This window comes from Symphalangus syndactylus, chromosome 13, assembly GCF_028878055.3.
Source record: "Symphalangus syndactylus isolate Jambi chromosome 13, NHGRI_mSymSyn1-v2.1_pri, whole genome shotgun sequence".
Lineage (NCBI taxonomy): Eukaryota > Metazoa > Chordata > Mammalia > Primates > Hylobatidae > Symphalangus > Symphalangus syndactylus.
This window is the reverse complement of record NC_072435.2, coordinates 34,543,200-34,556,052: the sequence shown is the minus strand read 5'-3', so window position 1 is coordinate 34,556,052 and position 12,853 is coordinate 34,543,200. Positions and strand designations below refer to the sequence as shown.

General features: G+C 53.9%; 1 protein-coding gene across 1 annotated transcript in view; it reads left to right on the top strand.

Annotated features, from left to right (window-relative positions):
* Window positions 1–12,448, top strand: part of MYO1F (myosin IF) — a 59,213-nt gene extending 46,765 nt beyond the window's left edge. The window contains 12 exon segments of the mRNA XM_055236889.2: window positions 2,144–2,258; window positions 2,352–2,521; window positions 5,139–5,284; window positions 5,687–5,833; window positions 6,022–6,170; window positions 7,093–7,176; window positions 10,110–10,163; window positions 10,166–10,200; window positions 10,203–10,221; window positions 10,224–10,305; window positions 10,393–10,562; window positions 11,323–12,448. Coding sequence (XP_055092864.1) covers window positions 2,144–2,258; window positions 2,352–2,521; window positions 5,139–5,284; window positions 5,687–5,833; window positions 6,022–6,170; window positions 7,093–7,176; window positions 10,110–10,163; window positions 10,166–10,200; window positions 10,203–10,221; window positions 10,224–10,305; window positions 10,393–10,562; window positions 11,323–11,399 — 1,248 coding nt within the window. The 3' untranslated portion in view covers window positions 11,400–12,448.
* Window positions 12,449–12,853: the final 405 nt, after the last annotated feature.

Below are 12,853 nucleotides of genomic sequence, written 5' to 3'. Positions count from 1 at the left end.
TCTTTCTGTTGCCCAGGCTGGTCTTGAACTCCTGGGCTCAACAATGCTCCCACCTTAGCCTCCCAAAGTGCTGGGATTAGAGGCATGAGCCGCCGCACCTGGCCTATATTTGCATTATTTCCCATCTTCACTAATTGACAATATTGTTCCTTTGATCACAGTTTCTCTTTGAATTAGGATGTTTCTCAAGCATCTGCCCTATTCCAGTTAATCGTTCTATTCTCTGACAGGCATGCTATTGTTTTTATTACTATAGATTTACAGTATTTTAATATCCAGTAGGTTCCTCACCTTGTTCACCTGCTATTATTCCAAATGAACAGACATTCCTTTTAGAGTTTGCACTTTGACTTACTGTAATGTAATTCATTCTCTATGTCCTCTCTGGGTCTAGACTCTTACAACTCAAAACCCTTTTCTCTGCTTCCTGCAAAAGCTTCCTTTCTGGGCCTGCCACAGATGGCTGTGCAGGTTGTACACTGCCCAACCACACAGCTGCCAGTCACATCACAGTCCTACACATCAGATTTTCTTTTTCTTTTTTTTTTTTTTTTTTGAGATGGAGTTTCATTCTTTCCTTTTTTCAGGGGTCGGGGGTCAGGGGACTGAGTCTTGCTCTGTCGCCTAGGCTGGAGTGCAGTGGCGCGATCTCCGCTCACTGCAACCGCCACCTCCCGGGTTCAAGCGATTCTCCTGCCTCAGCCTCCCGCGTGGCTGGGATGACAGGCGTGCGCCACCACACCCGGCTAATTTTTGTCTTATTAGTAGAAACGGGGTTTCACCATGTTGGCCAGGCTGGTCTCAAACTCTTGACCTCAGGTGATCCATCCACCTTGGCCTCCCACAGTGCTGGGATTACAGGCATGAACCACTGCGCCCAGCCACATTTTCATATTTACTGTGTTTTATTGGGTTTCCAAGATGCACACTGGTTCCTATTTCTACCGTCTCTGACACGGGAGTGTACCTCATGGATGGTGTATAGTAACAGTGTGAGAAACCGTGACATTATACTGTTTCTTGCAAGAGCACACAGGTAGTAAGTGGCACAGCTGTGATCTGAAGCTAGTGACCTACTGTTATCATGTAACGCAGAAGTGTGTACCCCACATGGGGAGAGAACCACAGGGAGGTCCAGTCATTTGGAGGAAGATAAAAATTTTTCCAGCCTGGGCAACGTGGCAAGACCATGTCACTACAAAATTAGCTGGGCATGGTGGCTCACAGCTGTAGTCCCAGCTACTCAGGAGGCAGAGGTGGGAGGATCACTTGAACCCAAGAGGTTGAAGCTGCAGTGAGCTGTGAATGCGCCACCACACTCCAGTCTGGGTGACAGAGCGAGACCCTATCTTTTTCTTTTTTTGAGATGAAGTTTTGCTCTTGCTGCCCAGGCTGGAGTGCAATGGCACAATCTCGGCTCACCGCAACCTCCAGTTCCCAGGTTCAAGTGATTCTCCTGCCTCAGCCTCCTGAGTAGCTGGGATTACAGCCATGTGCCACCATGCCTGGCTAATTTTACATTTTTAGTAAAGACGGGGTTTCTCCATGTTGATCAGGCTGGTCTCAAACTCCTGACCTCGGGTGATCTTCCCACCTCAGCCTCCCAAAGTGCTGGGATTATAGGCGTGAGCAACCAGCTTTTTTTGTTTTTATTTTTGTTTTTTGTTTTTTTGAGATGGAGTTTCGCTCTTGTTGTCCAGGCTGGAGTGCAATGGCGTGATCTCAGCTCACTGCAACCTCTGCCTCCTGGGTTCAAGTGATTCTCCTGCCTCAGGCTCCCGAGTAGCGGGGATCACAGGCATCTACCACCATGCCCGGCTAATTTCTTTTTGTATTTTCAGTAGAGATGGGGTTTCACTATGTCAGTCAGGCTCGTCTCAAATTTCTGACCTCAGGTGATCCACCCGCCTCGGCCTCCCGAAGTGCTAGGATTACAGGCGTGAGCCACTGTGCCCAGCCCCTTTTTCTTCTTTTCTTTTTGAACGAGTGTCACTAGAAAGACCCTGCCTCTTAAAAAAAAATTAGCACGTGTTGGGGTGGGTGAGCAAAAGCGTGTGAGTAGGGTGAGCCCAGGGAAAACCCGGAACTGCAGCCCCTGGGGAGACACCAGGACTCACTCTTGCCCTCCACGACCCCCGCCCAGCTTTTCCTCCTGGAGGAGGTGCGAGAGCGAAAGTTCGACGGCTTTGCCCGAACCATCCAGAAGGCCTGGCGGCGCCACGTGGCTGTCCGGAAGTACGAGGAGATGAGGGAGGAAGGTGAGAGGCTTTGGGTAAATGGCGCGGGGTGGGGGCACAAGGACCTGGAGGAGCTGTGTCAGGAGCTCTGCCCTCCACCCTCTGTCCCCACAGCTTCCAACATCCTGCTGAACAAGAAGGAGCGGAGGCGCAACAGCATCAATCGGAACTTCGTCGGGGACTACCTGGGGCTGGAAGAGCGGCCCGAGCTGCGTCAGTTCCTGGGCAAGAGGGAGCGGGTGGACTTCGCCGACTCGGTCACCAAGTACGACCGCCGCTTCAAGGTGAGACACTAGTGGGTGGGCACAGCAAGACCCTGGCTACAGCCTGGCACCCTCACCTGGCCCAGATGCACCTGCCCACAGCCAGATATCCCCTAGCCTAGATCCATCTGTTCCATCACAGGTATATCCTCACCTGGCACAGACACACCTATCCACAGGTATCTATCCCCCAGCCTAGATCCATCTGTTCCATCACAGGTATATCCTCACCTGGCCCAGGCACACCTGCCCACAGGTATCTATCTCCCAGCCTAGATCAATCTGCTCCATCACAGGTACATCCTTACCTGGTACAGACACACCTGCCCACAGGTATACACTGAAGTATAGCAGACACAGCTGTCCATCAAACATGAACTTGTAGCCCAGACACACCTGTCAGATACACCCTCACCTGGCCAGATGCATCTCTCAACAATCACACATTCATTCACCTTGTCCAGAAGCCCCAACCACGGGGTCACCCTCGCCTATCCTAGACATGCCCATCCATTAGGTACACTCTACCTTCAACCTGGAAATTAGATATACCTTCACCTGGCCCAGATACACCTGTCCACAGGTACACTCCCACCTGGCCCAGGCAGCCTAGTCCATAGGTACATGCTGTCTACAGAGATACACCACCTGACCCGTGCATTCATGCTTGGCATAGACAGCTGGGCACCTCCACCAACAGACACATCCTCTTCTGCCCCAGACAGCCCTGAACCTAGGTGTACTCTAATAACCTAGCCTGGACTCTCCTGTCCACAGGTACACCCAGACTTGGCCTGTTTACCCTCATCTGTACCTGGGCGGGCCAGGTACATACTCACTTGACCCATATCTCATGTCCCAGACAGTCACCTAGCCCAGTAAGTCACCCTACCCCACCTTAGAGAGGCCTATGTGTGGCAGGTACACACTGAGATCACCTATATACCATCTTCACCTGGATGGATAGTCTCATATGGCCTGGACACCCTCACCTACCTTGGACAAGTTTATGTGGCAGGTGCCTCCTCACATGATCTGTACAACCTCACATACCAGACATACAGTATTGGGTACCTTCACCTGATCCACACACCTGCTTTGGACAGGTCTGTGTGGCAGGTATGCCCTCTCAGGTGACCTGTATACCATCACCTAAAATGTTTTCACCGAGACAGGTATCCCCACTAGACCCAGAGAACTCTGACCGCAGGCCAGCTCAACCGGCTTGCACATTCACCCTTCTACCAGGTACACCCTCACCTGCCTTCCTGTACAAACTGTTAAGAGTTCAGATACACACCTGCTCACTTCCTCTCATGATCCAGATACTCCTATTTACGTGACTTGTACACCCTCACCTGAACCATAATACCTTTACCTAAGCTGGCTACAGTCACATGACCCAAGTACTTTCACCTGGTCTAAGTGCCCTCATCTGGCCTGGGAACCCATGTCCAGCAGGTGCCTTACCTACCCAGCACCTGTTCACTGACCCAAACACCCTTTTCTAGCCAACCAACCAACCAACACATTCCCATCTGACCTCCTTGTTTTTTTGTTTTTGTTTTTCTGAGACAGAGTTTTGCTCTTTTGTGTGTGTGTGTTGAGTCAGAATCTTGTTATGTCGCCCAGGCTGGAGTGCAGTGGCACAACCTCGGCTCACTGCAACCTCTGCCTCCCAGGCTCAAGCGATTCTCCTGCCTCAGCCTCCCGAGTAGCTGGGACTACAGACATGTGCCACCACGCCCAGCTAATTTTTTGTATTTTTAGTACAGATGGGGTTTCATGGTGTTAGCCAGGATGGTCTCAATCTTCTGACCTCATGATCTGCCCCTCAGCCTCCCAAAGTGTTGGGATTACAGGCATGTGCCACCACACCCGATCTGTTATTGTTTGTTTTTGAGACAGAGTCTCTCTCTGTCACCCAGGCTGGAGTGCAGTGGCAGGATCTGGGCTCACTGCAACCTCAGCCTCCTGGGTTCAAGCGATTCTCCTGTCTCAGCCTCCTGAGTAGCTGGGACTACAGGTGCCCACCACCTCACCCAGCTAATTTTTGTATTTTTAGTAGAGACGGGGTTTCACCATGTTAGTCAGCCTGGTTTCAAACTCCTGACTTCATGATCCGCCCGCCTCGACCTCCCAAAATGCTGGGATTACAGGTGCGAGCCACTGTGCCCAGCCCTCCTTCTGTTTCTTATGTAACAACTCATGGCCAGGCTGGTGGCACACACCTGTAATCCCAACCCTTTGGGAGGCCAAGGAGGACAGTTTGCTTGAGCTCAGGAGTTCAAGACCAGCCTGGGCAACAGGGCAAAACCCTGAATTTACAAAAAATACCAAAATTAGCTGGGCATGGTGGTCTGCACCTGTGGTCCCAGCTACTCAGGAGGCTGAGGCAGGTGGATCACTCAAGCCCAGGAGGGGGAGGTTGCAGTGAGCTATGAAGGCACCACTGCACTCCAGCCTGAGCGACAGAGTGAGACCCTGTCTACAAAACAGACGCCTCATACACCTTCACCTGGAGGGCTCCCACCTTCCTCACCTGACCTGCCAGCACCATCCCTCTGCCTGGGGTGGATCCTCTGTGGCCAGGCTGGCCAGGCTACAGGCACTCACCTCTAATCCTGCATCCCCACAGCCCATCAAGCGGGACTTGATCCTGACGCCCAAGTGTGTGTATGTGATTGGGCGAGAGAAAGTGAAGAAGGGACCTGAGAAGGGCCAGGTGTGTGAAGTCTTGAAGAAGAAGCTGGACATCCAGGCTCTGCGGGGAGTCTCCCTCAGGTGAAGCTAGGTCCCTACCTGCCGCACAGTCACTCTCACCTGTCCCCTGGCTGCCTTCATTCTAGTGACCCCGTCTGTTACCCTGACAATCTTACCTGGTGCCATGCCTGTAGCCCTCTCTTGGCCCCACCTGTCATGTTCACCTGCCCCCTACGCTCATGATCCTTAGGTGCCAAAAGCTTCTGTCCTGCACCTTACCCTCTTACTAGACCTCACCTGGCTCTCTTCTGTAACCACCTCTTCCACTCCTTGCCATATCCCCCTTTTTCTCCTACCTGGTCACCCCTGACTTGGCCCTTAACTGACCCTTCGCTAAATCCACCTTCAGCCACCTTCATCTGTCACTCTCACCTGTCGCCCTCACCTGTGTCCCACCTGACGCTCTCACCCGCCCCTCCCCAGCACGCGACAGGACGACTTCTTCATCCTCCAAGAGGACGCCGCCGACAGCTTCCTGGAGAGCGTCTTCAAGACCGAGTTTGTCAGCCTTCTGTGCAAGCGCTTCGAGGAGGCGACGCGGAGGCCCCTGCCCCTCACCTTCAGCGACACGTACGGCCCCGCCAACCCCAGCACCATCTCGGGGTGGTCTCGGCGCGGCGCACCCTCTCCCGCCCCACCGACCCGGCCGAACTGCGCTTCGGCCCCGGCCCCGGCCCCGCCCCTGCCCCGGACCAGAGAGAGTGGTGTGGGGCGGATGACCCTGGCCAGCGCCCCCAAGCTTTCTTCTCTCCTCATAGACTACAGTTTCGGGTGAAGAAGGAGGGCTGGGGCGGTGGCGGCACCCGCAGCGTCACCTTCTCCCGCGGCTTCGGCGACTTGGCAGTGCTCAAGGTTGGCGGTCGGACCCTCACGGTCAGCGTGGGCGATGGGCTGCCCAAGAGCTCCAGTGAGTCTGCGCGGAACTAGGGCAGAGGGGGCGGGGAAAGAGAGCGGACCAATGAAGGGGCGGGGGCGGGGCCAGCGAGGCTGGTTAAGAGTGGACGAAGGCCAGGAAGGGGAGGGTCTACAGAGAGAGGGAGAGAGAGACTTTTTTGAGTTTTTTTGTTGTTGTTGTTTTGTTTTTTGAGACGGAGTCTCACTCTGTCGCCCAGGCTGGAGTACAGTGGCACGATCTTGGCTCACCACAACCTCCGCCACCCGGGTTCAAGCGATTCTCCTGCCTCAGCCTCCCGAGTAGCTGGGATTACAGGCGCCTGCCACCGCGCCCAGCTAATTTTTGTAGTTTTAGTAGAGACGGGTTTCACCATCTTGGCCAGGCTGGTCTTGAACTCATGACCTCATGATCCACTCGCCTCGGCCTCCCAAAGTGCTGGGATTACAGGCGTGAGCCACTGCGCCCGGCCAGAGAGACTTTTAAAGAAAGGCCACAACCAATTAGTGGGCGTGAAATGTGGAGGAGGGACGTGCCATGGAGGAAACCAATCAAAACAGTGGGGCGGGGCCTGAGTGGGCAACAGCAAGGAAGGGGCGGGTCTAGAGAGAGAGAAAGACTGTAAAGGAGAAGACATGACCAATGAGGGGGCGAGAAATGTAGAAGGGTGCTGTCAAAGCGGCAACCCTGGAACCGGGTAGTGATGAAGGCGTGTCCTAAAGTGGGCGGGCCCAAAGAGCAAGGCCAGTGAGGTGTTGGGCCCTTGGGGGCGAGGCCAATTAGTGGGCGGAGCCAGTGTACCTTTACCTAAGGGGCGGTGCTAATGGGAGAGCCTGAGGGGGCGGGGTGCGGCGGAGCCTCAGAATGGACTAGACTTGTGGGCGGAGCAAAGAGCGTGGTCTGTCTATCACTCAAATCCCTGACACTCTTCTTTCAGAGCCTACGCGGAAGGGAATGGCCAAGGGAAAACCTCGGAGGTCGTCCCAGGCCCCTACCCGGGCGGCCCCTGCGCCCCCCAGAGGTGAGGAGCTGCGTCCCTTGCTATCTTCCCTTGTCTGTTGTGGGTCCCATGGCCTAAGCCAGACCTTCAGCAAACGAAATCTAACAAACACAGTTTACCACTCACTTCTCTGTCCAGAACTCTCCATAGCTCCACATCTCCCGCAGAATAAAGGCTAAACTTAATTTGGCATTCAGAGCCCTTCAAAACCCAAACCCAGCTATCCTCCTACCCTACACTCCTGCCCTGTAAACTACATCTTTTTTTGTTTTTTTTTTTTTGAGATGAAGTCCAACTCTGTCTCCCAGGCTGGGGTGCAGTGGCGCGATCTTGGCTCACTGCAACCTTCGCCTCCTGGATTCAAGCAATTCTCCTGCCTCAGCCTCCCGAGTAGCTGAGATTACAGGCACCCGCCACCACGCCCGGCTAATTTTTGTATCGTTATAGTAGAGACAGGGTTTCACCACGTTGGCCAGGCTGGTCTCGAACTCCTGACCTCAGGTGACTCGCCCGTCTCGACCTCCCAAAGTGATGGGATTAACAAGCATGAGCTCAAACTACGGCGCCTGGCCTCAAACTACATCTTATTTTCCCAACTCACCAAATTTATTCTTACCTCCAGGCCTTTGGACCGTTTTCTCTGCTTCTCTCTCAAATTCCCATTCCATTTGTTGAGCTCTTATGTATCCACCAAGACTTACCCACAGAAGCCCTCCAACAGAGGATAGGAGGAGGGAAACTTGCCCCTGCAAAGCCGCTTCTGGCCAGGCGGGATGGTTCACACCTGTAATCCAAGCACTTTTGGTAGGCCAAGGCAGGAGGATCACTTGAGTTCAAGATCAGCCTGGGCAACATAGCAAGATCCCATCTCTACTACAAATTCTTTTTTTTTTTTTTTTTTTGAGACAGTCTTGCTCTATCACCCAGGCTGGAGTGCAGTGGTACGATCTTGGCTCACTGCAACATCCACCTCCTGGGTTCAAGCGATTCTCCTGCCTCAGTCTCCTGATTAGCTGGGACTACAGGCGTGTGCCACCACGCCTAGATTTTTTTTTTTTTTTTTTTTGAGACAGAGTCTAGCCCTGTTGCCCAGGCTGGGGTGCAATGGTGCGGTCTCAGCGCACTGCAACCTTCCACCTTCTGGGTTCAAGAGATTCTCCTGCCTCAGCCTCCCTAGTAGCTGGGATTACAGGCATGCACCACCACACCCAGCTAATTTTTTTTTTATCTTTAGTAGAGACAAGGTTTCACCATGTTGGCCAGACTGGTCTCAAACTCCTGACCTCGTGATCCACCCACCTCGGCCTCCCAAACTGCTGGGATTACAGGTGTGAGCCACCGCGCCCGGCTTTTTTTTTTTTTTTTTTTTTGAGATGGTGTCTTGCTCTGTTGCCCAGGCTGCAGTGCAGTGGTGTGATCTCGGCTCACTGTAACCTCCACCTCCCGGATTGAAGCAATTCTCCTGCCTCAGCCTCCCGAGTAGCTGGGACTACAGGCACACACCACCATGCCTGGCTAATTTTTGTATTTTTAGTAGAGGCGGGGTTTCACTCTGTTGGCCAGGCTTGTCTTGAACTCCAAACCTTGTGATCCACCCCCCTTGGCCTCCCAAAGTGCTAGGATTACAGGCGTGAGCCACCATGTGCAGCCTAAAAATTCTTTTTAAATTAGCTGGGCATGGTGGTGTGTGCCTGTAGTCCCAGCTATTTGGGAGGCTGAGAGGGGAGAATATCATGAGCCTAGGAGTTGGAGGCTGCAGTGAGCTATGATCTCACTGCTGCACTCCATCCTGGGCCACAGAGCAAGACCCTATCTCTAAACAAATAAAAAATAAATAAAGCCAAGTACAGTGGCTCATGCCTGTAAAACCAGCATGTTGGGAGGCTGAAGTGGGAGGATTGCTTGAGGCCAGGAGTTTGAGACCAGCCTGGGCAACATAGTGAGACCCCATCCCTACTTTAAAAATTATAAAAATCAACTGGGCATAGTGGAGTATACCTGTAGTCCCAGCTCCCCTTAAGAGGAGGCTAAGGAGGGAGGATTGCTTGAGCCCAGGAGGTCAGAGTTGCAGTGAGCTACGATTGTACCACTGCACTCCAACCTGGGCGAGAGTGAGACCATGTCTCAAAATAAACAAAAGGAAAAAATAATTGGCCAGGCGCGGTGGCTCACGCCTGTAATCCCAGCACTTTGGGAGGCCCAGGCGGGCGGATCACAAGGTCAGGAGATTGAGACCATCCTGGCTAACATGGTGAAACTCCATCTCTACTAAAAATACAAAAAAAATTATCCAGGCGTGGTGGTGGGTGCCTGTAGTCCCAGCTACTAGGGAGGCTGAGGCAGGAGAATAGCGTGCACCCAGGAGGCGGAGCTTGCAGTGAGCCAAGATCGTGCTACTGCACTCCAGCCTGAGCAACTGAGCAAGACTCCGTCTCAAAAAAAAAAAAAGTAAAAAATAATTTTAAAATTATGCTTAAAAAAGCTTCTGTTGGGGCCGGGCGCGGTGGCTCACGCTTGTAATCCCAGCACTTTGGGAGGCCGAGGCGGGCGGATCACAAGGTCAGGAGATCGAGACCACGGTGAAACCCCGTCTCTACTAAAAATACAAAAAATTAGCCGGGCGTGGTGGCGGGCGCCTGTAGTCCCAGCTACTCGGAGAGGCTGAGGCAGGAGAATGGCGTGAACCCGGGAGGCGGAGCTTGCAGTGAGCCGAGATAGCGCCACTGCACTCCAGCCTGGGCGACAGAGCGCGACTCCGTCTCAAAAAAAAAAAAAAAAAAAGCTTCTGTCTAGGCCCTTGTAGTTCCAGAGTCCCTCCGTCTGGCCCAATCCTTACCACACTGGGTTGAAAGTGTGGCAGTCACCTCCCTCAGACTGAGAACTTGCAGCCAAGTCCTCCTCAAATCCTCCTAGCATCACCCTAATACATGTCTGCATCCTTGCTTCTGCCACAGGCATGGATCGCAATGGGGTGCCCCCCTCTGCCAGAGGGGGCCCCCTGCCCCTGGAGATCATGTCTGGAGGGGGCACCCACAGGCCTCCCCGGGGCCCTCCGTCCACATCCCTGGGAGCCAGCAGACGACCCCGGGCACATCCGCCCTCAGAGCGCAACACAGAATTCCTCAACGTGCCTGACCAGGGCATGGCCGGGTAGGTGGGGTGGGAGGGCAGCCCCAGGAGGTAGGCAGTGGGTAAGGGAGTGTCTGGGGCTGTGACTCAAACCCCCTGTGCCCACAGCATGCAGAGGAAGCGCAGCGTGGGGCAACGGCCAGTGCCTGGTGTGGGCCGACCCAAGCCCCAGCCTCGGACACATGGCCCTAGGTGCCGGGCCCTGTACCAATACGTGGGCCAAGATGTGGACGAGCTGAGCTTCAACGTGAACGAAGTCATCGAGATCCTCATGGAAGGTGTGTGTACCAGGGCAGAAGCTGGGGTGAGGGGAGTGGTAAGAATCCTGACATCGGCCGGGCGCGGTGGCTCACGCCTGTAATCCCAGCACTTTGGAAGACCGAGGCAGGCGGATCACAAGGTCAGGAGATCGAGACCATTCTGGCTATCACGGTGAAACCCCGTCTCTACTAAAAATACAAAAAATTAGCCGGGGGTGGTGGCGGGCGCCTGTAGTCCCAGTTACTCGGGAGACTGAGGCAGGAGAATGGCGTGAACCTGGGAGGCGGAGCTTGCAGTGAGCCGAGATTGCACCAATGCACTCCAGCCTGGGCGACAGAGCGAGACTCCATCTCAAAAAAAAAAAAGAACCCTGACATCGCCAGGCAGACCTCACCACTGCAAACCCTCTCCACGGGAGAACAGAGAGAACAGATGGGCGAGGTGGCTCATGCCTGTAACCCCAGCACTTTCGGTGGCCGAGGCAGGAGGATCATTTGAGGTCAGGAGTTTGAGACAAGCCTGGGCAACCTAGCAAGACCCCATCTCTACAAAAGATTTACAAAAAAACCTTTTAAGAGTAGAAATGGCCGGATACAGTGGCTCACACCTGTAATCCCAGCGCTTTGGGAGGCTGAGGCAGGAGGACGGCTTAAGCCTAGGAGTTTAAGACCAGCCTGGACAACATAGGGAGTCCCCATGAACAAGACGGACAGAGCAGGCATGAGATCTTTCTCCAGGGCCAGCTAGGGGCACCTCAAGCTTTCCTGTCTCCCACAGATTCCTCGGGCTGGTGGAAGGGCCGGCTTCACGGCCAGGAGGGCCTTTTCCCAGGAAACTACGTGGAGAAGATCTGAGCTGGGCCCTGGGATTCTGCCTTCTCTTTCGCCCGCCTGTCTGCCTGCCTGGTGGGGAGCCAGGCCCTGCCAATGAGAGCCTCATTTACCTGGGCTACAGTGGCCTCAAAGTCCAGTCCTGTGGCCTCCAGTCCTGCCCAGGCCCTGGGTCAGTGGGTCACGGCTGCAGCCCCTGCCCCTGGGCCCTGGTCTTCCTCCAACATCACACCTGCTGCCCATTCTCCATTTCTGCGTGTGTCAAATGGGACTAACAGCAGAATCTGCCTCCCAACTGCCATGTGATTAAGAAATGGGTCTTGAGTCCTGTGCTGTTGGCAAAGTGCCAGGCACAGTTTGGGGGGGTCCTTGACAAGCGTGACTTTGCTCATTCTGTCATCACTAAGGCAATAAACGTTTGCCAGGGGCCGGGCGCGGTGGCTCACGCCTGTAATCCCAGCACTTTGGGAGGCCGAGGTGGGCGGATCACGAGGTCAGGAGATCAAGACCTTCCTGGCTAACACGGTGAAACCCCATCTCTACTAAAAATACAAAAACAAATTAGCCGGGCGCGGTGGTGGGCGCCTGTAGTCCCAGCTACTCGGGAGGCTGAGGCAGGAGAATGGCGTGAACCCGGGAGGTGGAGTTTGCAGTGAGCCGAGATAGCGCCACTGCACTCCAGCCTGGGCAACAGAGCAAGACTCTGTCTCAAAAAAAAAAAAAAAAGTTTGCCAGGTGAAAGCATGAGTTAACTTACTAAGTGCCCAACAAGGACGATGTTTTCACAACCCTGTGAGGTAGGAGCTGTGAAGGACCCCATCTTACAGGTGGAACAATGGAGGTTCGGAGAGGTTCACTGACCCAAGACTGCACAGAGCCATGCCTTGCATTCATATGTGACCACAAAGCTTGAATTTGTCTCAGTTTGGGCCGGGCGCAGTGGCTCACACCTGTAATCCCAGCACTTTGGGAGGCTGAGGCGGGCAGATCACATGAGATCAGGAATTCAAGACCAGCCTGGATGACACAGCAAAACCCTGTTTCTACTAAAAATTAAAAAAATAAAAAAGCCAGGTGTGGTGGTGCCTACCTGTAATCCCAGCTACTGGGGAGGCTGAAGCAGGAGAATCGCTTGAACCCGGGAGGCAGAGGCTGCTGTGAGCCGAGATCATGCCACTGCATTCCAGCCTGGGCAACAGAGCCAGACTCCATCTTGAAAAAAAAAAAGCAAAAAAAAAAAGAAAAGAATTTGTCATGGCCAGGTGCAGTGGCTCATGCCTGTAATCCCAGCACTTTGGGAAGCCGAGGCAGGTGGATCATGAGGTCAGGAGTTCAAGACCAGCCTGGCCAACATGGTGAAACCCGTCTCTACTAACAATACAAAAATTAGCCGAGTCTGGTAGTGGGCACCTGTAATCCCAGCTACTCGGGAGGCTGAGGCAGGAGAATTGCTTGAACCTGGGAGGTGGAGGTTGCAG